This window comes from Zootermopsis nevadensis, unplaced genomic scaffold, assembly GCF_977971745.1.
Source record: "Zootermopsis nevadensis isolate Lab colony 2312 unplaced genomic scaffold, Znev_1.0 Znev_ptg000022l, whole genome shotgun sequence".
NCBI lineage: Eukaryota > Metazoa > Arthropoda > Insecta > Blattodea > Termopsidae > Zootermopsis > Zootermopsis nevadensis.
In genome coordinates, this window is record NW_028259154.1 from 9,758,240 (window position 1) to 9,784,928 (window position 26,689).

The following is a 26,689-nucleotide window of genomic DNA, read 5'->3' on the forward strand; positions in this document are numbered from 1 at the left end:
TTATCTTTCATCTTCTTGTAATTTTCCACATTTCTGTACCCTTTCTTGTGATTCAAATTTAGATTAATTTACATTTCAAGCTGGTTTTCTTACCTTTTATCTTTATTGTACAGTCACATACAACTTTCTGTTAAGTATTCTGCAAAAACATATAAACTTCTGTTTTGAAGAAAAGTGTTATATCTGAAAACATTTCATGCCATTTTTAACTTTCAAATGGCACAAATTGTAAATATGAAAGGTTTTCGTAGGAAATCTAGAAGCTAGGATAGCTCAGTCAGTACAGTGACTAGCTATGGGCTGGATGACTGGGGTTTGATCCCCAACAAGGGCAAAGGATTTTTCCTCTAGCCTTTTTGTCCAGACCGGCTCTGTGGCCCAGCCAGCCTCCTATCCAGTGGGTACTGGGGTCCTTTCTCAGGGGTAAAGCGCGACTGGGCATGATGCTGACCACTGATCCCCATCTAGTGCCGAGGTCAAGAATGAGTAGGAGCCATACCTCCACTCCCACCAAACGACCTACATGGCGTGCAGAAGGACAGCTTTACTTTACTTTTTACTTTCCTAAGAAAACTGTTTCTGTTTGTAACCACCTAATTAAGAAATGTCACTTTCTGATCAGTATTAAGAAACTGTAAACCTTGAAGAATAGAGTGTCATTCATTCACCCATTAATTTATTCTTACACATATATTGCATGGTCAACTGATAATGTATGTTTTGTCCAGGATGCTTAAAATTAATTCATGCAAAGCATTATTAAATTCATAGAAAGTATATCAAACATAATACAACAAACTGTATAACCCCTGGCCAACAAACAACAAAAATTATTACAAAGTAACAGGTTAATATAATAACACCAATCTTCCTTTCATCTTGTGATGTGCAAAAAATAATTGTGCCTCCTCTTTGTTTATATCAGGACTGTTCTTGAGTGAGGCAGAGAATAACATGGATTGCCATATAGAGAGTTAAAGATATTGGTAGCCTTAACAATCACACCATATGCTTCCTCTTGTGGCTTTCACAGTTTAATATACTTATTTTGTACAAATAGTTTGTTCACCAGTAACATACTGTATTTTTAAAAATGGAGAAACAAAGATTTATCACAGTTTGTAAAACTAAGTAATTCAGTTTTTATGGTATTTAATTATTTCAGGTGAGATGTACAAGACAGTGAGACTGTGTACAATATTACCAAGTAACAGCAACACTGCTCAGTATGTTACTGGTCTTGTAACAGTCAAGTTCAAGTAGAAGTGAGAACATGAAAATGGCATTCATTTGTACATAATACTGTTAAGGTATGACAGTCAGTATCAACAGCAACAGAACAGAATAAAAATATAACACCTTATAATTCTGTGTGTGCATTTCAGTTCTAATAAATAACACTTATCATCTTTAAGAACAACTGAGAAAACTGGTTGACTGTTTTGTTTCTCCAAAATGTTGGTATCCACTAACAAGTCCACACATCACAACCCAGAATATCAACATCAACATCTTTGAAGCCATGAAAACTTCAGATCTCAGGGAACAAAATATAATATTATTATTTAAAAACTGGAATACTGGATACTGGGAACGAACCGTTCTTCAAGTGCCTGAGCACTACGGGTCCCAACTTTTCGTTGGCTTGATCTATAGACATTCGGTAGGACTCCTTGGACGAGGGATCGGCCCGTCGCAAAGCCTCTACCTATACACAGGACAGCACAACACGGAAAAACAAGGACAAACATCCATGGCTTGAGTGGGATTCAAACCCACGGTCCCAGCGACCAAGTGGCACAAAGCCCACGCCTCAGACCATTATTTAATAACACAAGTAATTATTAATAAAAGGAAACAATTTTGCCTTACATAATGAACAAAATAAAATATATGTAAACATTTTGCAAGGCAACAATGAAGTATGGAAAAGGAAATACCCATATATTTTCGAATTATTTCAGTGTTCCCCTTCATCAATGTAATTTTCACTATAACTGTCCATCATTACTACTCAATGTTTAAACACGATGCAGTTTTTGGGCAACTTTTGGAAAATGAACAGTGTCTTACACACCTGGAAATATAGTAATTTATAAACATTTTTTAGGAAACACAGCGTAAAAACAAACAATATTTATGCTCAAATTTGCATCAATCTATTCCATTCCAAAACTAATCTTGACAAAGAAAATTACATTCAGTATAATTTCCACTGTAAAATTCCCATGGGGAAATATGAATTTTTAACTCAAGATTATCAGATACTAACACAATGCTACATCAAGAGAAGGGATAAAGAATGTGTTGTGAATTCTGACACGCAATCTGAATAGCAAACATATTTAGAAAACCAGCTTTCATACAGCTAAGCATGATTAGACATTAACCAGATTCCTCCCAAGGATGCAAAAGATCCTGAGAACCAGTGCACAAAATTTGTGGGCACAAATTTGATAATAATCATTCTGTATTCAAATCAGTTTCATAAATATTATAAAGTTTTTATATAAAATAGGCATTATATCACACAAATTTTTTCAAAAAGAATCACCATTTCATTCCTGACATAAAGGCAAGGGTTCAGACAAACACAATGACCAGAGGCTTGGAAGACAAATTTTGGGGGCATTCTTCACACACATAGTCTACATGTTATTCTACGAATCAATTTCAATGTATCCTTGCTAGTAGAGCCATCAAGGACAAGTTTCATAAGTTACAAGGTAGCACGTTCATAGAATTTTTTGAGAGACAAACCTTTCAATTCTAAATTATGTATATGGGTCTGATACTGCAGGCAAATACATATTTATTGGTCAAATAGGAAGAAATTTTGATTATGCTCTAGTTTCAGATGACATAATAGGTTAATTAACAGATTTCAGAACAGGAACAGAACTAATCAGTAGCCCTTGGTAATGTGTTAGAGGATAATGTAATCATTGAACCTATAAGGAATTAAGGTGGCAGTAGTATAGTTTGTAAAAACAGAAGGAGAATTTGTAGAAAACTTAAGAAGTAATAAAATTCAGTTTGTATGAGTGGAACAGAATTTTAAGAGTGGACAGTCATGGGGTAGTCAAGAAGTGCTATGTCTGGCAAAGAGATAATATTATGTTTTGAAAGTTGATAAAAAAAGTAGAAGAGGAACTGGAAATGACTGATCTGGCATTTATCTGGTAGAAGTGTGTAAATTACAACAGAATTTGTAGGGCTGTGAAAGAAAGATGTTATGATATTAGAAAACAGGATTTCTTTACTAGGTTATCTGCAAAGATGTTACTGGTATCTTATCAAGACAAAAACAAAAGTGAGGCAGACAAGACTATACAGAATAAGAGGAAACAATGAAAAAGGAATGTGCCACTTATGTTTAGAGGAGGAGGACAATAAAAATATTCTATTGGAGGGTCATAAACTGATAACTGGAGAAAAGAAACGTTCTGTAAACAACGGTTAGATATTAATGAAGAAGCAGTGTGCAGATAAATGTTAAGTTGTAAAAAATAAAGTTACCATAAAATATATGGAATCATTTTTGTACAGAGTTCAATGTAAATTGGGAAGGTGGGTAAAGAAAACTGGAATTCAAGAGGACTATAATGTAAATAAACTAAAGTACTAGAAATGTATACTGAATGAGGATACACTCAGCAACAACCTGATATTACATGGCGTGTGGTCCTATGTACAAAGTACTGAACACCAAAATGGTAATCCATTTTGTCCAATCTGGACCAAAATTACATTCAGCTGTTGAAATTTAATAGATTCTACCAAACTTCATTAAATTCTGCTCATTTGAACAGACACGACGAATTCAACATGTTATAAGTCGCCTAAAATAAGAACTGAGCATATTTTCATGTTGGCAATAAGCAGCATCAAAGCCAGTAAACATTATTCTCAATGTGAAGCTCCTCAAATAACTGAATGGAATTAAGGGAAAAGGATGTGATGGAGAAAATGTTACCAATTTAAGTATCTAACAGCACATAAGCAACACATTAGGTTCATATTTATAGTTTCTTTTATAACAAACATCTCATAGTTCTCTTACATTATAGTTAACTTACATTCAAATAAATACAACATACACACACACACACACACACATATATATACATACATACATATAACTTTCTGACATCCAATGGTTGTAAGTAAATACAGCATTCACTCAATTTTAAGATGCCATCAGTTGTAAGATATACCCTTGATTCAATAATAAGATTTCAGGAATAAAGATGCTATATAAATGCTTAGATGCCATCAAATGCAAGACACACCCCAATTTCTGAAATCTTAAACTGTGAAAAATCAGTGTCTTAGAATCAAGAAAATACATTATTAAACACATAACTTTTTTACATACACCATACATCTATCATGCTGTTAACATAACCAACAAACACCTTCAGAGAACTTGTAAAAGTATAATAAAATCACTTTATTTTGCAAAATAATATTTGTTCCCATTACACATATGGAATGTGACATCTGTCAAAGTGGAACCAGATTCATATCTACATAGGAAGCTGTCCTGTATTGCAAGAGGAATAATAACAAGCATGTGAACAAATTTAATTAATATCTGTTTCCATATAATGTGTAACAAGACTGTATAACATGTCCTTGCAGATGTTAGATATAAAATGTGTCTACTGACATTTTCAGTATCAGGTATAATAGATGTACATCCTGCCTGCGTTCTTTACCAACCTCTGCCCTTATGTCATGTGCCTGTTCCATTGCTTACTTATCCTTATGATGCCTTGGCACTAAGTAACCCAAGTTATTTCATCCGTATGTGAAACAATTCATACACATTACTAACCCACTTCCTGAGCAGTTGAAACTTATTCAACTAATCAAAAAATGTTGATATTAAGAAATCCCAGTGTACATTACCTTCACCAAAAAGCCCACCACTGTACCATATCCAGAGAATATAAATTCAACTACAAAATTTCTCCCATCCCAAAGTCACGCTGTAGACAGTTGAAGAATTAAGTTTTGTACTCTATCATAGAAGCTGGAATAGCTCAGTCAGTATAGCAACTCGCTACATACTTTACGACCGGGGTTTGAACCCTGATGGGGGCAGAGGATTTTTCCTCTAGCCTGTGTCCAGACCAGCTCTGGGGCCCACCCAGCCTCCTAACCAACGGTACTGGGGTCCTTTCCCAGGGGTAAAGTGTGGCCGAGGCGTGATACTGACCACTCACCCCATCCAGTGCCGGGGTCAAGAATGAAGAGGAACTATACTCTCTCCCTCAAAGTGCCTACATGGTGTATAGTGGGACAGCTTTATAACATTACTCTATCATAGTACAAAACAATCCAAACACCAGATTTTTGTGATGGTGATAAACTATATGCTACATAACAGTAGAGATGTTCTTGACCAGAAGAACAGTTATGAACTGCTCAAGGAAGACCATTTGCTATATAATAATATTAGAATTACAGGTATGAATTGCAATAAATACAAATGGGAATGGAAGCGATGAATGCAGCACATAGCTAGAGGCCATATGAGAAGCTCTGTTCCTTCTCATTCACTGCACTACCTAATGTCACACATGTCTCCACCAGCCACCACCATTTCAACACTCAGTACAGAACAACCAACACATTCCTTTCACTTTATACATGGTTTTATTACCTCTGGATTCAACATGAGCAGACTGAACTAGAATTTTTCTGTCTACCAAGTATGGATAATTCTTGGAGTACTGAAATCATGCACACTGCATATCTTATATAACTTGTTTATTGTAAATATACCTCTGTTAAGCATGATTTGAAGTTTTCATGATGATGAGTCCAAAGATGACTGTCTTCTGTGCTGTAGCACCATGTAGTCTGGTAAAAGTCTGCCAATGTTGCAGATGACGGAGACAGCAAGAACCTCTGAAAGCTTCTAGACAACTCCATGACAATATAATCCAGAAGACAGCCATTTTTTGGGCTCTGTTAAACATGTTTTAAGACAAATGAACAGCCTGATGGAGGTGTCTATCTCAGTGTACCTCTTGTATGAGCCATTTAAAATCAGATTATAAAAAATTATATCTATCTCCCCTGACTACCAAACTGTCAGTGCAGAATCAGGGTTCTATTTACTACAAACAACTTATACTGCTTCTCTTTGATAAATAATGCCAAGCGCCTGATGGGATCAAATGGATATGATACGCTTCAGCATTGAAAATTCATTTCACAATAACACTGGCAATAAGCACTTATTTTCTCCCAACATTTAACACAGATCTATCACAAGAAAGAGTGAATTCCATTTTTAATGAATTAAAATGGTGTCACACCAAAAGAGACATAAGCATACAGTTGGTTGGTGTCAAAATTCAAGTAATTTACAATCTTCCTATATCTGTCCATATGTGGATTTTCTGTACCTTCCATTAACTACAATGATTTGTGCCAGATGTCTGTTAAAGATGGCAATAGGTCTGCCTAATTTGTAGAAAAATATGAATTAATGTTAATGACTTTTCTGAGTTCTCTTAAGGTAAAACAGAGGTAAAAATCTGTAAGCACATCGTCAGGAAGGCATAGTGAGGGGGTGAAAGTACAGCATTCTTAAAGACTAAAGACCCAAGATGTGTGTTAACCTTCAAGTTACAGCTGCCTTTACATCTCAAAATACATCCAGTACCATGGACACTAAGCAAAATCACTGACATGCCTTCTTTTAAACCATATTTACAAAATTTTAACTTCACTAAAAATGTTTTAAATGAAATATATTCCACCTCTTTCTGAATTTCCTATTATTACTAAAAAAATTAAGACTTTCTTTCCATAAATATAACCAAGAATTTACTGTGTGAGAATGAGCAGTGTATCATTCATGATAGAAATGAGACAATATTTCAAGGAAGGGAAAACCACAGCATCAACAAATACTAGCACTTTCAAGTGCATGTAATCTGAAGAACAGCAAAGATTTTCAAATACCTGTTCTTCTAAAAACAATTTTTTCCTTCTTCTGACTCCACACTTAGTTCCAGGTTCTCATGAAGACTGTTAACATTTTCATACATGATAGATGTTTAAAAATTATTCAGATTAACAAATTTTGTTCCTTCGCCAATGCTGCATAATTCCAGAAGTTTCTGTTCTGCAGAATGTGATGCTGAGCTTGAGACCCTCCTTGGAATGTGATATCCTGCTTTCGTTCCTTCATGATTTCTTTTGCTCTCCTCTTAAGTAATCTATCCTTTTCACGACGCCTTTCAAGTTCTTCATCTGAAAGAGATGCACAAAACTTCATGATGTATATCCTCTTTTGTTCCCTTTGCCATTCAAGCTGTTGAGGAATCAGAGCTATAATAGGCTTCCTTCTAGCTTTCCTGTTTCTCTCATGCCACATTTCCACGTCATCTTCCCCACATAGTTCAGACAATTCAGGTGTTACAAACATGAAGGCCATATGTTTGTGTGCTTTGTCCCGATCTCTTTCAAGTTCATTTCTTAGTGACGCCCGGAATTTTCTCATATACAACCTGTTCCGTTCCCTTTCTCTTGAAGTTGCTTCTTGCGATTTGGATGCCCGACTACATCTCTTACACAGTCTGTTTCTTTCCCTTTGCCTTGCCAGCTTCTCCTCTTCACTCACATGAACATGGTTCTTGGGTCTTCCCCTCCTTTCCTTTACCTCCATACCATTCCATGTCATTTTACTGTTAAAATCAAGAAATACAAATGCATAATGCCTTTATAATTTTCATGCTTAAAGAATTAGACAAAAAAAACTAAACACATTTTCTAATGAGGAGAAACTCCAAAATATTCTTCACTATTTCAATTAAATACAGAAAATTTTGTTTAAAGCTGGGTTATTCCAAAAGATAGCAAAAAAATAAACAAATAATACTGTCACAACACAAGACATGAAAACTTCATCTTTTATATCAACTTCTTTATAAACTCAAGAACTCCTTAGCTAAGAACCCAGTACACAACAAACACCTCTTTTATGGAGAGCTGCAGAATAACTACAAAATACAGGATATTTTTAATGGCTATTTCACCTTTTCAATATCAACATGAGTAAGTGATGCATCTGCACTGTGCTAGCTTGAGTGAACATTATAACTACGATGTAGATACCTTAATACCTATTCTAAGGGCAATATTTTAAACATACAACAATAAAAGATTGATATTTGCATTCCTGCCTTTCTCATTTTATTTTTGTGTAGAAATTAATATCAACGAGCAGTCAGTCTGTTTCTGCTACCATGCAGTGTACACAGTTACAGTAGCTGGTCAGTTGGAATATATCATTCAAAGGGTTAAAACTGAATGACAACAAAAATGGATCCTATAAGTGTTCAACAATAGGAAGTGCATTACTTCAGATGAGAATTAAGTCTCCGAGGATTACAATACAATGTTTACAGACACATTTTAAAATGTAAAATGTGGCCACATATTCTTTACTTCCAAATAAGTAAAACATTTTAAATTCTTGTCTTAACTATTATATACAATTCAAGTTTCATAAATATGGCTTTCAGTATCATAGTAATATAACATATGTGAGGCTCTCACAGCAACGAAGATGTTAAGGATGGGTTGTGACACTGTGAACTTGTAGGCAAATACCATTGTTTCAGAAGAAAATACTGTCATCTTAAGCCCTGAAGACAGAAGCAGTAAGTTTCTCCAAAATGTTGGTATCTCTCTGCAAGTTCACACAGCATTACAACCAAGAAAACCAACAATGACAACAACATAATTTATTTCACTTTTAGTAATCCATTTTTAATATTACCTCCATCTCGAAACATATTTCACTTGTAATAGCTAACCACATTTACTATTAAATATTTTTAGTGAAGGACCAAAGATACTTTCAGTTATTGTAACATGATACAAACATGGAGAAATATACACACATTATTTCTTGTAAATTACCCACCAGCTATGATGTGACAGTCCATACAGATGTGGAACTGGCAAAGATTTGTTCTTCTGAGATGATATGAACATAAAATAAACACATGTAACTGAATAATAGCAATATACACAGACAAAGCATGTTCCTGATAACTACAGTCTGAATGGAATATAGCTGTTCAGTTCAATATAACTTTCCACTTCTTTGAATTACTGAAGGTATCTCCAAGTTCACATATTCAGGAAACATAATCATGTGAATCAATGCTATTACGACTTAGCTACTACAATAAAACTGTAGTAGTAAACAGTTCCATGATCTAGTCCTGTAGAGTTTCAATCACATATGTCAATGTTGTATTCTCAGTTGTAAGGCAATGTAGACTTTATCAACCTCTTCACTGCCATGAGAACCTCAAATTTCATCACGTAATTACACACCCTGTGTTTAAGCAATTCTTTGGCCTCTTTTAATTTACCTTTTTTTTTTACAAATTACTAGGCTCAGTGCAGCCTTTTCATTTTATTCATCATTAACTGAGCTGTACAAGATAGGAAGATAATATTAAAATGGATCTTAGTAAAATAGTGAGGATAGGAGCTTAATAAAACTGGTTCAATACCACACCCAATGGCAAGCTTTGGTATCAGCAGTGCTGAACCTCTGGCCTCTACAATATTACCAGGGACTCAGTTACTAGACTACATATTTAAACTGAGTAGTGCCCATGCGCAAAGAAGCATGAAGCATCTGACCACATGACAAAACCAACACTTGGATGTGCTGAACACTGAAAAATGGTGCAAAACATGATCCCTAAGACATTCCATTATTTTGTCTAAATTCTTCTTAGGATCTAAGGTTTTCACAGTGGTGAGTATGAAGATGGCTGTCTTCTGGGTCGTAGCACCATGAGACCTAATTGCCCTGATGATGGAGGCAGCAAGGACTTCTGAAACGTTGGTAAACTTCCAACACATTACAAGGTGCTACAACCCAGAAGACAGTCAAATTATGAATTCTTAATTTGTATGTACTGTACTAATTGTTGCTGAAAATGTTTTACTGGAGACTGTTCTTACATTCTCTCACATTCATTTCCAATATCCTTCTCACATAATCCAGACGATAATATCTTAGCAATAGTGTTTTATTGAATTCCAGTACAAGTTTGGAGACTTTCTGCGCCTTTAATACATCAAAATCATTTACTTCTACTCTGAAAATTATCCCAAAATTTTTTTTGGCTTTCACTTTCATCTCCAAATTTCATTTTAATTTTCTTTCTTCTTTTCTTTTATAAATTCCATATTTGAAATGTTTCTGGTTTCTGCAGAAAATATTTCACATTTTTTCATAGTTCCAGTGTTATAACATATCATTTCATGACCCTACATTAAGTGGAGCAATTCAGAAGTTTGCACATTCACAATATTGCTATTACTGGTTGGAGACAAAAGCGGTGAGATTGGTATGGTCTTCGATGGCACAAATGTTCATACAAACTTTGTGAAGTCAGTTAACGAGTTTGGAAAAGGGTAATGCACAGGCAGAACCCTAATTTCAGATGCCTACCCTTCTCCTAATGTATGATCCTTGTTGCTGTAACATAAAAAAATGCAGCAACATGGACTTCTGCATAGAAGTCATAAAGCTTCATTTCCTAATGCACACTACTAGTCCTAGAAGTCTTGTTTTGTTAATGCCATACTTAGGTAACACAATAACATAAAGCAATTTAGCCCTACTCAGCAGGTAGTCATATGATCAAATCCCATCTGACTTGTGTTAATTTCCTGCTTGCAAAATCATTGTAAATATGCTAGATATTATCAACGACAACAACTGATTCATTTTGGGAAAGACTTATTACTTGAGTAAAGATTTTGTTTACATTCAATACATATGATGTCTTATAACATATTCCACATACATACTTCCAATAGCTAATAAGTTATCATCAAACCAAAAGCCATATAAAGATTTCATGCAGTAAACACTGTGCTGCCAAATACTTTTTCTATCATTGTTTAAACTTTTGAAGCACCTAGTAACTAGTTGGCTTAGCAAATTATATTTTTTAAGATGTTAGTATACATTATTTCAGGACCCTATACTGAGTTGCACTAGTATTGCTACCAACTCACAATTTCATTCATCTGCTATGTTTACATTACTGGTTGTAGGTAACTGAGAAGTATGTGGTTGGAATGGCCTCCAAATGCATAACATTCATACAAAATTTTGTAAACATTGGTCAGCTGGTTCAACAGTTGAAAGGGGGTGCACAGAATGTCCTTTTGTGTATTTGAAAAAAAAAATCAACCTCTCTACTGTATTATCTTTCCTCTGTTCCCCACTAACTTCTTCAGTTGAGTTTGCCTTCAATTCTTCTTGCCTTTTTTCCTGTCTTCATCTTTGTAAGTCTGAAATGTTGCCATATTGGTCTGATCATGGTTTATTTAACAAAGCAAGATACTCCCAGAAGCTATTATGTTGCCACATTTGCCTATTCATTTCTCTTTCAATTTTCTCCATTTCCACTGATTGTCCTGAATTGCAAATATTCAGAGCACTTTGTCCTTCCATGCCTGTGTCTTTCAACTCAAATAATCTATTATTTTCTAACATGTGGAATGCAATTTCTTCTTGTAGATGGATGTCTTCTGGGTCGTAGCACCATGTTGACTACACAGCGCAAAAACCCAGAAGACAGCCATCTTCAAACTCACCGCTATGAAAACCTCAAATCCTAGAATTTCTTGCCTTTCAACACCTGGAGAATTTTAGTTTGCTTTTGACAACTCATATTTCTGTTACATTTGTTAGTTGTCTAATTTCTTTGCGATATTTCAAGACCTTCCATATGAAATTAACTTTTTTCCTCTTCAGGTGTCAGATGTGACACAGACTGCTTCGATGTTTTGCTAATTTCTGTATTCTTATTCATTTTAGCTGCTCGTAACTGTCTCAGGTACAACCTATTCTGTTCTCTTCGCTTTGCTGCTTCCTCAGGAGTTCGTCATAACAAGGATAACCGCGTATATATTCTGTTCCTTTCTTTCTGCTTTTCAACTTCATCAGGGGTTTGTCTCGCAGACTCTTCTGGTCACTGACACAGCACAGATAACCTCCTGTAGTCTGCTACTTTCTCGTCGCCTTTCCACTACTTCAGGAGTCTGGGATGCTCGAAGTCTTTGCATATATATTCTGTTATTCTCTCTCTGCCTTACTGCTTCTTCTGGCACTTGACGGAACACAGATTATCTCTTGTACATTTTACCTTTCTCTCGCCATCTTTCAACTTCTTCTGATGACTGAGATGCTCGCAGCCTTCTCATGCACAATCTACTGCATTCGCTTTCCTTCTCTATCTATTCTTCTGTTTTAGTCTCCTGATACTTTCTGTTTTGTTCAAGATCTTCATTGGAACTGTACCTCCTCCTCCTTGTCTGAATTCCCATTTATCTTTTCTCAGCTTCTTTACTGTTAAAACCAACAAAGGGAGAAAATCATTTTCTCTTCAGATCTCTCATATTTTACAATCATCACAGTTTCATGGAATCATTCACCGCACCTGATGATGACAAAATAATATATTGAAAATCACCTCATACAAATGTAATCATACTCTGAGTGCACTTAGATAAATTAACTGTCTCCACAAAACAAATTTCTGGGAAAAAGATCCATAAAACCATCATAACTGTTCTATTCCTATAAGAGATCTTACAATGTAGATCCTGCTTTTTGCTAAAAGATTAAAAAAGAAACAATGTTATTTCTATTCCATCAATATCAACAGAAGAGATTCCTTATAAAGAACAGCTTCCTGGCACTAGGTATCACAGGGTAGGAGAGAGAAACAGCCAGAATGTTCTTTTTTTTATCCAGGCAATGGAAAATGCCAAAAGAAAATCCTCTAATGAAAAAGTGAGTTAAAGGGACATGTTTTATGATATACTTTGCCAAACAAGGCTCTCATGACAACTGTTTCTACAAAACAATACATATTGCAACATGTGAATTTGCAGTACTGACTAAGCACAGTATATTTAATAAAAAAATTCAATCTACATAAATTCACTGCATGCATCTGCTCAACAATGAACACTATTTATAAGACAATAATGTATAATACATGTAACTGTTAAATTATTTAAAATGACTGATCAGTTCACTTGAAGATGGAATTCAAAGCTAGCATATTTTATCGACTAAGACTGTGAAGAAACAGCATATTTTAAGAATGTCACAGTGACCTATCATTGAAAATAAAACATCCTGTGCCAACAACCACGGCTTAACTGATACAATAATATCTACCTAGTTAAAAAGATATGTGGTTTTTAATCCAAAGTGAATAATAATTAGAATCAACAATGACCACATATTTCACTTCTTTACATTTCAATGACATTCAGGATAAAACAAGGAAATGTTCATCTCAGGCCTCTCATTTAATTAAAAATTATCTGAAACCCTTTCATCTAGTTCAATGTGTTCAGACTGACTAGGTCAACTGTTTTGTAAGTATCTTTACATTTTACAGTATCACGGGTTATGTATAATGTATTACACACAACTCCATAAAACATCATTTTAATACACATCTAAATACAAAACACAATATGTCATAATGAAGGAATGGAAAAAATTCACAACATGAGCTTCATATTTTGTGCTCTTCAACTAATATTGTTGAGGAACAATGTGGTCAGCAGGACATGTAGCACATTTTGGAGAAAAAAGATATACATACAATATTTAGATTGAAAAACACCAAGAAAATGACTAATACAGACATCATAGGCATAGATAAATATAATGTTAGACAAATATGTTATAAAGATGTAAACTTCACTGATATGGACCAGAATAAAATCCTGCAGCAGGCTTCTGTGTACATGAAGACAATATTCAGGATTCAAAACAATGGAATTTCTTGACTCTGTACCATGGAGCTGATTACCACATATTGCGTCTACTACTTACAAAGATGTATTCTGCTGCTTCACAAATTCCCTTGCCCTCCGCTTCCGCAGTCTATCTTTTTCCCGTCGCACTGCAGCTTGTTCTGGTGTCTGAGATGCCAGAGACTTCCTCTTGTTTAACCTGTTTCGTTCCCGTTGCCGTTCAAACTGTTCCAATTCCAGCAATATGGCCATGCTGTGATCTAAGTTGGTTTGCTCCAACAGTTCCTGTTCTAGCTGCCTTTCAAATTCCTTAATCTTTCTCTTTCGAAGCCGATCCTTTTCCTGACGCACTGCAATTTCTTCAGGTGTTTGAGAAGCTAATGTTTTCCTCTTACGTAGCCTGTCCTTTTCTCGTCGTTGCTCTACTTCTTCGGGTGCTTGGGAAGCTAGATACTTTCTCTTTCGTAACCTATTTTGCTCCCTTTGCCTTTCCAGCTTGGCAAACACTGAAATGTTGTTCTGCAATTCAATCTGTTGCATTATTCCTAGCTCTCTTTGGGGTTCAATGTCCCTGGCGAGTTTGCTCTGACAATAAATTGTTCCTATTTGAGTTGTCCAGTTCTGCTTCTTAATTTCTTTGGTCTGTCGCTTGCATAATCGATCCTTCTCTCGCCTCCTCTCAAGATCGTCCATTGTCTGAGAAGTTAGCACCATTCTCTTACAAAGTCTGTCCTGCAGTTTATTCAGTTCTTCTTCTGATTTATCAGCTCGGCACTTCCTCTTACCTAATCGGTTTTGTTCCCTTCTCCTTCTGACTTGTCCTGCTTCATTTCTAAGCTTTTTATCCACAAACACTAGCCTCTTTGATTTTGCTTCCATGTAATGTTTACTGTTCAAACCAAAAAATGAGAAAAAATTATTTATCTTAATTCCTCACACTTTAACATATTTGGAACTCATACATCATTCAATACGATTAGTCCCGATTATTCCATACACTTGACGAATTTAAATATTCTCACAAAGTTTAACCTGAGCAGGAACATGTCAATGAAGTAACATAAACATTGAGAGAAAAAGTATCATGGCAGGTATATAAATTAAAAGGGAAGCATATGCCACAGAGCTGATACCTAGTCTTCCAGTTTCACTCTTTATGCAGAAGTTGTTAAATTGCAGCTTTCTCACTGTTACCAGCAGAAGACATTACTAAATTATTACTATGAATTAAATCATGCTGAAAAGTTAGATCTAAAAAGGCATTATCCCAAGTTAACTAACAGCAGTTAGAATTTTGTGAATACAAATTATCATCCTGATTTTATTCCTTCCCAGGAATAATCTGAGCTTTTCTTCATTACTGATAAATACTACCTCTGGCAGATTTCTCATATACACTATTAACTTATTCATCACAGTATTTAATTTGGCAGTTTATAGCAAGTAGTTAATATCAAAGATATTACACGTTTTGTGTAGTATTAGCTTATTATTTTTAAGTTCTTGCTGTTATTATTTTGTAGTTATGAAATACATAAGCAAATAAATTATGGTAAAGTCAAATAAATTTTACCTAGTGAAACTTCTATATCAAAAGTGGAAATTACAGACTAAGATTCAAACAATTACGTTGATGTACAAGCTTGACAATGGATGAATGTAAAAACATCAGGTCTACCACTAAGTACAAAACATCTAAATACAGCCAAAGACAAATATGGATGATGATGTTCAAATGCAAAAGATTTTCTTGTGTCACAAAGTACTTTTACTTTCACAAATTGAATTATCTGCATTACTTTAAAATTTAAAGAGCTGCAAAACTAAACTAAAATAATATGCTTTCTTTTGGCTCTAAATTAGGAAAATAATTAGTAAGCACCTGGCTGATCCATAATGCTACAACACAGAAACTACACTTATAGTCCAACAATCAAGAACCTGGTATCACATTACTAACAAACAAACAATACTGTCAACTATGGCCACATCTTTTTACATTAAACAAACTTTAATTTTTTAACAATATTCACAACTGCATACTGTTTGATCCAGCAGTTTTATTTCTGCAAAGCTTGTGGAGATACCATCATGCTACAGTGATATGAAGGAAGATGTTTGGGGAAATGTGAGGCTATTTTAAGGGTTCCAGAAAAAATACAAGGATATCATAAAAAACACTCCCACTAGAATAACTTTCCCAGTAATTTTATCCAGGAAGTAACTTTCTTTCTGACTGATTAGCACAGAACTTCACAACAGGTCTTTGTGAAATGAAAAATAATCTTTTATAAGATCACATGACTCACAAAATATTCAGATTTACTTGTAACAAAAGAATTGTTAAAAATAAATGTCAATAGACCTAGACAGCAATATTTTCATATGGATTTGTTGCACATAATTGTACTTGTAAACAATTAAATGTGACATGATCTAATCTACCATAGGATTATGAAGTGCTACAGTACTACCAATATACATCATTTCCCATCACCTTCTCACCAACCCTGGCATCCAAGTGGCCCTGAAGAGAATCATGCAATTTCCCAAATGCCATCCTCACTCAATTACAGTTTATAAGAAGTGAAATCCTACACCCAGGTTCTTATTAAGAGACTAATCAATTTTAAATGTAAATATTTTACTGCTTTAAAATAATAAAAATGGATTGGCATGCTAAACTTTCCTGTAAACATATTTTCTTAATGCATTTTCTGTGGTTTTACACATCTCACTGGCTCTGACATCTACTGACAGCAATAAAAATCTTGTAACATTATACTATAAAATTTCTCTTTCATATCATTAACATAAAAACTCATTCATATAAACTTTGTAAAGGATATCCTTATGAAACACAGTATTCTGAAATCCCATACTTCAACGCCATTCTTTATTTACCTAAGTTTCATCATTCATATGATGCAACTATGGGTTTTGCACATGCTCACTTCACTTGCCAACCCTGACAGGGAGCTTTTATCCTTTCCTTTCCTTCCCCACTTTCCCTACCTTCCCATGTTTACCAGGCCTCCCTCCAATCATTTCCTTCCATTTACTTTCCACCCTCCCTTTACCAGTTTTTCATTTCCCTCATTTTTGGGAATTATGAATGAAAATTGAGAAAAATAAAAAATAAATACTTGTAGAAGCCCTATCTGAGATACTGAATACAGAACAGTAAATATTACCCATTTAAAATTATCTTGCCCCATATTAAATGAACTAGTGGTTAGCGTGCTCACCACTGGACCCAAGGTTCGAGGGTTCAAACCAGGTCAAGGTCAATGGATTTTTAAGGGTGATCAAAATCTGTAGCATAACTTCCTTCAGAGGGGAAGAAAAGCCGGTGGTCCCATGTTGTAGATTTACGGCATGTAAAAGAACCTTACGAGCACGAACGAGATGTTTCGTAAGCAAAATTCAGTGACCATTTCTCACCCAAATATCTCCTGATTCACTATTAGATGGCTCTAGCGGACAAATCAGGATTGAGTAGAAACTGTGAAGATGCAGTGGGCTTGTCACTCACTACTCATAAATGCACACTTCAAAGACAAAGAAACCTCCCACATGGGAGGAGGCCAAGGCTCGATTTTTGGCTGTTGCATCATAGAAGAAGAAGATGTTAAATGAAGCAAATGTGAAAGCACTGTTATAGTAACAGATACTTTTTCTAGCTTGTTTAGAGTCATCTGTTTTCATAGTTAAAAGTTTTTAAAAGAAGCAGTGGCATCAGTTTCATTTTTCCTTTCATGACAACAATATTACTGGCAAAGTCATCTACCAGCAGAATTAGACAGCCCTATCACCATTATTGTTGACAGAGCCATCTAACGGCTGAGACTTTGTATTGCTCTAATCTCACCTAGCATGATAATGTTCTTAACACTGGGATATTTTAAATTCTGAATGAATATAAAAATGTATCAAATGGCATTATCTTTTTCACATATCTAAAAATATGAAAAACAAACCGTTTTTGCAAACAATAATATATTTAACAAGAGAAGAAAAACAAATGAATATCAACTTGCACAGACACATGCACTGATGCAAAGCTACTCACAATACCAGAAATTGACTTAAATATGATTTAATACTATCCACCCAGAAAGTTTCGAAGCTACAGATCTTTTGATGAGATATACATTTTATGTTATATATAAATTTTTAATATAAGTTATTTTTCAGAAAATAATGTTGGATTTGAGCATCATGTAAAGTAGGGTTTATATTTGACAGATACTGAAATGAGATTAAATATGCTTCATAACCTTCAGTAAAAACCTCCAAATGCCAAACTTACTTTAAAATTTATGAGTCGTTTCAGGGATGAAATACACACACTTAGCTTCTACATCATGCAACCTTTTTATACATTTTGTATATAATGCACAAAAGATGTTAATATAAATGTTTATAAAATGTAAGAACTACTATCACATGCACTGTAATAGTAGTAACTGTTATTTTTAATTTCATTGCCCTACAATGTCAATAAATTTGACATTATGAACATCACAATAGTGTTAATCCCTAATTTACACATTTTCAATACAGCTGGTATCTTCCAAAAAATATAAAATGGATGACCTTACAACAATTTGTGTGAATATAGTTTCAGATGAGGTGAATACTGTCTTGTCAGAAAATATCACTTCATTCGCACTATCAGACAGTTAGCATTATGAATTGATGTCTGAAGGCCTCATAATAACCAACCATTATATGACCCCTGCTTAATTCCCCTTTCCTACTGTCATTTGCCAGATGACAAGCTTGTAAATTTGTGTCAGCTACAATACAATATGTTACAGTCACCATGTTTAACAGATATTTACTACATCATACTAGTTCCACCCAACAAATGACATCAAGAAGTGATTACAGCTATGAACTGGCAATGTGCAATTCAAATATTTATGCCAACATGTACATAGAACTTTTGAGAAGCAAATTCTTGCAAAATAAAACAAATCACAAACATATCACTACCACTACATTCCAGTCAAGACTTTGATAACCATTTTTTATAAAAATGGTTCATTACATTGTCTCAGAGCGAATGTGGAAAACTACTGAATAAGTCACTCATGACAGCTTTATGTTCTTTATCATAGAGCAAACAAATCCAGAAAAAATTCTTTGCTTCAAGATGTGAGAGTTTGGAAACTGAATAATTTCTTTATAAAATGGTGGGGACTTTTTTGTACAAATAAAAGAGATCCTCCTCTTCAGGGCATATCTTATACTGCTTTGATAGTTATGTCTACATGTTGATCCTTTCCCATGGAGGGATTACACAGTTAAATTCTCAAATTACATGGCTCAAGATATTTGTTTATATTCTATACATCACAAATGCATTTAGAAAAATACTGAAGTGTATTGTAAAAAGCTGAAAAACATTCAGACCTATAGTTAAATTCAGTTGTGCAGGGTTCAGTATTTGTTCATATAGCTCTTGCAAAATGTAAATATAGATACAAGACAGATCAAGCAACATGTTAAAAAATTTAAATATCAATATTTTAAAGTTTATACCCCTTCTTTATCAAGGAATATTATGTGATGAAGGCAAATGATAGCCAAATGAAACAATGAATGCGTGCCACATATGATGATAAAATAAAGCACTCTCAGACATTGCTTTAAATTGTGAAGAAAATTATGACAATGTAGCTGAAAATAAAAAGCCTGTTTCTTTACCAATAGTAATGGGGGAGCTCTAACAAATTTTCAGCTGGGTTTCAATGGATACATGTGCATGTGCAGAAACTCACTCAAATACTCCATGCACAGCTCCAAGAGGAAACAAGTAATATGCCAAGTAACACAAACTCAATACAAGACAACCACAAGGCAGAGACGCATTTCAGTTGTAAACCTGATGTAACAGAATAAAGACCAAACATGCTCACATTAAAACTTTGGTTTGATGCAAATTAGAATGTAAACATGTATGTGTGGTGACACACATACATTTAAAAATGAGGCATATCATGCAACAAACTTTGCATCAACAAATGCATGTTTTCCTTATGTACTTCGAGACTATTTAGTATTTTGTTTTTTATTCTGCATTATATAATCAGATCATACATTTCAATTATAATTCACTCTGACTCAAAGAATATACTTAAAAAAAGGACAAAAATATGGCACCATGCATGTATTATTAGAGTGTGAAGTGTCATGTAGTACTTATTATTTGAGTAACACAAAGATGGCTGTCTTCTGAGTTGTAGCGCCATGCAGTCTGGTAGAAAATTACCAATGTTTCAGAGACCCTTGCTGCTTCCATCAGGGTGATGACAGTCTGATGATGGAGGCAACATAGACCTCTCAAACGTCAGTAAACTTCTACCAGACTACATGGCGCTACAACCCAGAAGACAGCCATCTTTGTACTCACCACCATAACCCCAAATCCTACCGAGTTAGGAAAACATATACAAGAGCAGGCCTTGTGGATTAGACAGCCATGGTTGCTACCATTTACTCAACATCGCCTAATGTTACGGAAAGTTACCATATTTGTTTTAAGAAAAGAAAGAACAGAAATGAAAGCAAGTTGCCCATCCTCAACCTGACATCAAAACCAAACCAAATGCAAACAAACAACTGGCACATGCCAATCTGTCAGCACTGAAAAGAACAAAGGAATTCAAACCAGAGACCTCCTGAATACAAAGCAGAACTCTTATATCTAATACCTTCCAAAAAACATTTCATGGTGCACGTTCTGAAAACAAAGGGAGCCACAGTTCACATTGCTGATCTCATATGAAGACAGGAAAATCAATACAAACAAGTAAAAGAATAAATAACTGAAATTTTGTAACAATAACAAAAAGACCTTATAAAGTACAGCACTCACCGAACACCATTCAGCTCCTCTAGATGAACTTCATATTCTTCATCACGAGTCTCACCATCCACTTCCACTTTCATACTGACTGCCGTACTGTCCCACATACCATCCTGAAGAGAAGTACGAACAATAACTTCTAGAAGTGCTAGCAGGAGATAGGGACTAAGTAAAGTAAAGCTGTCCCATATAGGCACTTGGGGAGAGAGGCAGTATGGCTCCTACTCATTCTTAACCTCGGCAATAGATAGGGGTGAGTGGTCAGAGTCATGCCCTGGGGAGATTGGGACTAGCCCTATAAACTGGACCAAACAGAATAGGTTTTACCTGAGGATGGAGTCAAACTCCAGCCTGCAAAAAATGTGTTTCCATTGTATAGAGACAACAGATTTGTCTAAGAAGTTTATTATTTTAATACACTATCATCACAAACTTTCAGATGATGAATCCAATTTCAAGTACTGTATAATTGTGTTCCAAAATAACCAGTCCAGCAGCTTAGTTTATATTCTTTTTCTGTTTGATTCCCACACGTTTTGATTATTATTTAGAATATCATAAAACAGATAAGACTTGGAGTGCCATCAATATTTTAACATATTGTACCACTGCTTCAAAATAATGTAACCTTTGTTGTCACAAAATCAGCCTCCCCCCACAAGCTGACGCCTCTAACAAATGTAGAATAAACACTCCTTATTCAGTTATATAAAAGACTAAGAATCAAAGAAGGAAAAGTAGCCTATGTGCACTCATAGGTGTATTTGTATTACTCCAGTGCTGACAGTCTTGTATCAAGCTAAACATACAGCATATATGTTGGAAATTAAAATATATAATAAAATTCAGGTCAAACTTTATTTAGATGTTGAAATTTAAAATTTAAATGTTAAAATTTAAAATTTAAATTTGCGCCATTCATCACCATAACGATGTTACAATAGAACGCCTTTGTTCACTTCACTACATGTTTCGATGCAAAGCATCACCTTCAGGTGTTGTCTTTTAAAACTACTTTATATTATAATGCATGTCTTTCAATATATTCGTCTGTTTTGTTCATTATTGTAGCATGTGTTCCGTTGATCCTCCCGTTTTTCGCATCTTATGTTTGTTTTGATTATTCTGTAAATAAACTTAATAAATTTAGGAGTTATTTATTTATATGCAAATAGGTTTGGAATATGAACTATATTTTTAATAGTAAGAACTGAATTTTATTATATATTTTAATCAAAAAACACAAACATGACGCATGTAAACCTTAAACTTAATAATGTTGGAAATTCTTCACAGTAAACAGAGAGTCTAAGCACAGTGTTTCTGTTGCCTTCAGGACAGAGGCCTGAGTAGAATAAAATAATTATTTATGTAGTACCACAAAGAAACATTCAATTCCCATGAACAAATGTTGTATGCTTTAACAAACATATAGTGGAACCTCCATGTACTGCATATAACTCATTATACTGCGGACTCAGATATACGGCAGTTGTGATCATGTCCCCCCAATATGATTACATATGTTTTATGACGTAAACATTTCTATGAAATCTTTTGGTTACATTATAAGACTGTATTGTTTCTGTGAAAAATTCGAAGACAACTGACAAACTTGGAGCCAATGACTCAGAAAACCATGGAGATGATTCCTATGAAGTATTGTTACCAAAACTGAAAAGTGCTAGAAAATATTAATTAAGTGATGACATGGTTAGAACAAGAGACTGGTAGTGAATATCTTCATTTGCTGCATCTGGTTAATATTAAGCAATGTATTTTGGAAAATGTGTTTTTGAAAAATGCAGCCATCAGTTCCAACAAACTACATTATGTGACTATTTTCATAAGGAGGCATAAATGTTAAGTAATTTACAGTAGTCTGTGCCAGTAGCATTGGTGAAATATAAGTTTGAAATGTACCTTAAATTTCATGTATTTCATTGGATAAATATACATATCAGGGATTCCAAAATTAGATAAACATCAATGCAGGTACTGATGCTGTCCCCCGAAACCCACGTTATATCGAGGTTCCACTGTATATCAGAAGAAATTAAACACTCTAACATAAAGCTATGCAATCTGACTCAAGTAATGATGATTCTGACCAGTACTCAGGAGATGCCTAGTTTGAACCTCAATTGTGGCATGGACAATACAGAGGTTTTTGCAGGTTTTACACAGTCACTTGAAATAGGCCATGACCACTTCCTCCCCCATGATTTAAAGTTCACTGGTGTGACGTTTCACAAAATATACTTAACAGTATTTATATGCAACAGTTTTACAAACAGAGCATGATCAAAGATTCAGACCACACTAAAGCAGTTTTATACACCTCCTTTCCCTGTTGAACTTCATGAGGCCTTTTCCAGTAGTACAAAGCAACAACAATGGTCACAATACAAAACAATCCTAACAACAATAAATGTGAAAATAATGATGATATCCTGACATCTGTATATATATCCTGTTAACCCTTTGTGGTCCCTTTTAAATACCACTACGGCTCTCTGCAGGTCTATTTAAATACCACTAAGCTGTACAGATTCAACTACTATTATGAACTGATTTGATTTTCTTTTATAACTTGAATAAATGGAAGAAACTTTGCTAAATATGGTGGAAATAGGTTCTGAAAGGATCACAGTTCCTCATGTTTGAATACTGACTTGTGAAATATTTTTCACAGACAGTACCACTGTCGCTAGTAAGATGTGTAATAAGTGGTGCCTTTCTGCTTGCTGTCGTCTGGTAGATAATAAAGCAAGTCAAAGTCGGTAAATATGACTTTGGCTATGTCTAAATGATCTCTTATTGCATACAGATATACAATGTATAAGCACTGGATTTTATAATCTCATAGCTATGCTTCCTTTCGCGCTGATTGTGTTCGAAAGATCAAGACCAAGTTCAACACCATAAAAGTGAAACAGAACGCGAAGTGTAAATGAAGAAGTCACTACACATAAAGAATGCTTGATAAGAATACGAATGAATATGCATAAGTCAATGGTGGATTCATCTAAGTATCAAAAATAATTAAAAATATATAATTTCCTACTATGAATATTGGATATTTGTTTTTATAAGTTTATCAGATATAAAATAATTCTATTCTAAGTAAATATGACAGCTACAAACCTGATGGTATTCCTTCACTATATGATACATGGCAAAATACTTGGTGTGGAGTCCTGGCTTCCTTGGACACATGTCAGAATAAAACAACTTTTCTTTCCTGCCTCCTTTCACTATTACAAGGTACACAAAGTCTTACCAGGAAAACTAGTGCAAAGAGGAAGGCTTGAATCATATGCTGATGCTGTTTGCCAGCCTCAATTTGACTCCAGATCACGTAAAAAATTCGTAAAATATGTGGCGGACTCAGTCCGACATAGGACCGCAAAGAGTTAAGAAAAGCCTATTAGACATGAGACAAAGAGTGTGCTACTACTTACCACAGCTTTGCTCTCCACTGCCAGGAAAGCAAGTGGACACAGCAGGTCTTCTCGCTCAACAATACGTTCACCTCCCTCAGAATTTAATGCCAGTGGGTCTATCTCATCATCTGGTTCTGGATCTATTGTACCATCAAGCTCTGGATCTCTCTCTCCCTCAGGCTCCAATTTGATTACAGCTAAGCCAGTCTGTAAGCAGTGTATGTTTCTACTCTTATTCATCACATTATAATTGTAATCCCGCTCCTGTATAAGATGACTACACATTAAATAAAGCAGAAGAAAGCATTACAGGGCAGATAATTTCCTTCGTAAAAGTAACAAATTTCATACAAACTCTAAATTATATTTATACATACTGCTTACATGAATTCCATTTATCATGTTCTTACATGTAGTTTCTAATGTCTGCTGCAAACAAGTTACAAGATACAACATAAATGCATAAGAGGGAAATCATGTTTGTCTACAAATTTTTTCTCCAAAATCATATGATGAAATTCAATCAGTAGGATCTGAGCCTCTCATGGTAGCGTGTGTAAAGATGGCTGTCTTCTCAGTTGTAGAACTGTGGAGTCTGGTGCAAGTTGATCAATGTTTAAGAGGTACTTGCTGCCTCCATCATCAGACTACACAGCACTGCAACCCAAGTGACGGTCATCTGAATTTCAGCAAATTTGGTACTAAAGTTCTACAGAACAAGTAGCTTCTGCCAGTTTGCAACATTCCATTGCATGAAACACAAATAAAACTTCATAAACTTTCTCAAAAAGAAAATCATAAAACCTTGTTAGTCAATCTGCCATGACATACTGGTACACAGCTATGAGTCTGAAGCTGGGTACAAACCAAGGTGAACAGTGTTCATGAACAGTGTTTGAAAACAATGCTTCTCAAATTAATGTGCATCAAATATTTCTTTGAACGTTCACTAGTTGTAAAACATTCTGCAAGCAGCATCTACTTACCACATATGATAGAAAACAAAAAGAAACATTTAAAACAAATCTGTTACATTACTAATAACTACAATTAATGCATTATATATTGTTAACTGTTTTATGTAGTTGCGATCTTTAGATAAGAAACACAGTTTTCTTCATTACATATTTTAAATATGGAGCCAATTTACTGATATCTTCATTTAGGCACAGATGTCGAGTAAAGAACAAATGTTAAATTTAACAGAGCAATACCAGATGCAAGAATGTTTATGAAATGTTATATCAATAGATTATAAAAATCAAGATAAGAAGAAAATTTTTTGTAACTGTTATCCTCTCTGAGCACTTTTAACCCAATTCAAAATCTGATGAGCCCATTGTTGTGAAATGTGGTCCTGTATGTTTTTTAAGCAAGATCTTTATTCACCATCTTCATTTACATTTCTTTCCTCTTGCTACACTACTCATCACAATAAAAACTCTGCTGCAAATAATTTAGTCATCATAACTCAGCACTGTGGACAAAAATAACAGATGCAAAAGATTAAACATTTCTGAAAAGAAGTTTTGATCTGGACATCAATATTTCATCAACATAGTTCACAAACATTGTTTGCAAATAATTTTCAATAAATTTCATCTGCAAACATTGTTTACTAACATCTGCTTTTGTCTGTAGCCAGCTTAGGAATATCTGGACAATTAAATTTCACTTCTATACTTTTAACCTTTACTGTACATGAATAGGGATTTAAAACTCTGTGTGGGTCAGACCTTAAATCTGGGGTTTAATGATATGCTAATAAGATGCACGGCCAACTGGACTACACATATGATGTGATAATAAGGGTTAATAGTAATTTAAAAAGTATGATACCAGCAGATTTCTGTCTTATTTCATTTTGACAATATATTACAACAATACATGACTTTGTATGCCATACTGGTTTATATTTCACTGCTTCACTACAAAGGAAAGATTGGTAGATACTGGTGTAAAACACAGGTAGAGTAAATTGATAAACCTCGCCCAGATATTTTTTATTACTTCAAATATTTTTATATTGTGCATATTTAACAATACGGAAGGAAAAACAATCATCTGTCGCGCTCTACTGCTAATTGCTTTTTGTCATCAGTCTGATTTACTATCAAGTTCATAACTTAGATTAAACAATTTATTGTAGGATTTGAGGTTTTCATGGTGGTGTGACTTCCACTAGACCCCATCTTCCTTTCTGCTTCTTAAAAATGTCATTTTTCTCATTTTCTCTCTTCTGGTCTTGTCATCCTCTCTACTATCGTAATAAGGGCTCTTTCCAAGTCCAATCTCCTGCCCTCATCCCATAGCTGTGCCTGGCCGAATTTTCCTCCTAACCCTATATAAACTGCCCATTTCTTAACACTCCCCATTTCAACTCTAAAGGTGGGGGCAGCAGGTTGCTACAAAACTTTGGCATAGAGCCTTAATACAACATGATGCAATAACCCACAACCCTGTTGATATGAGTGAGACCTTTATCAATGTAAAAAATCAAAAGTTCACCACTATTCTG

The 26,689-nt window shown here is 34.7% G+C and overlaps 1 protein-coding gene and 1 pseudogene across 8 annotated transcripts in view; both read right to left on the reverse strand.

Annotated features, from left to right (window-relative positions):
• The window catches only part of LOC110835873 (uncharacterized), a 36,608-nt gene that overhangs the window by 6,269 nt on the left and 3,650 nt on the right, over positions 1-26,689 (reverse strand). For 4 of the 8 annotated variants that reach the window (XM_022076560.2, XM_022076561.2, XM_022076563.2 and 1 more), the window contains exons 3-5: positions 24,190-24,378; positions 20,735-20,838; positions 13,519-14,737 (exon numbers count right to left, since the gene is read on the reverse strand). In XM_022076560.2, coding sequence (XP_021932252.1) covers positions 13,924-14,737; positions 20,735-20,838; positions 24,190-24,378 — 1,107 coding nt within the window. In that variant the 3' untranslated portion in view covers positions 13,519-13,923. Of the gene's footprint in view, positions 1-659; positions 7,710-13,518; positions 14,738-20,734; positions 20,839-24,189; positions 24,379-26,689 lie in introns of those variants that run through there. The other 4 variants (XR_015536583.1, XR_015536582.1, XM_022076564.2 and 1 more) reach the window with 4 other exon arrangements.
• On the reverse strand, positions 11,345-12,396 carry LOC147873000 (uncharacterized; annotated as a pseudogene).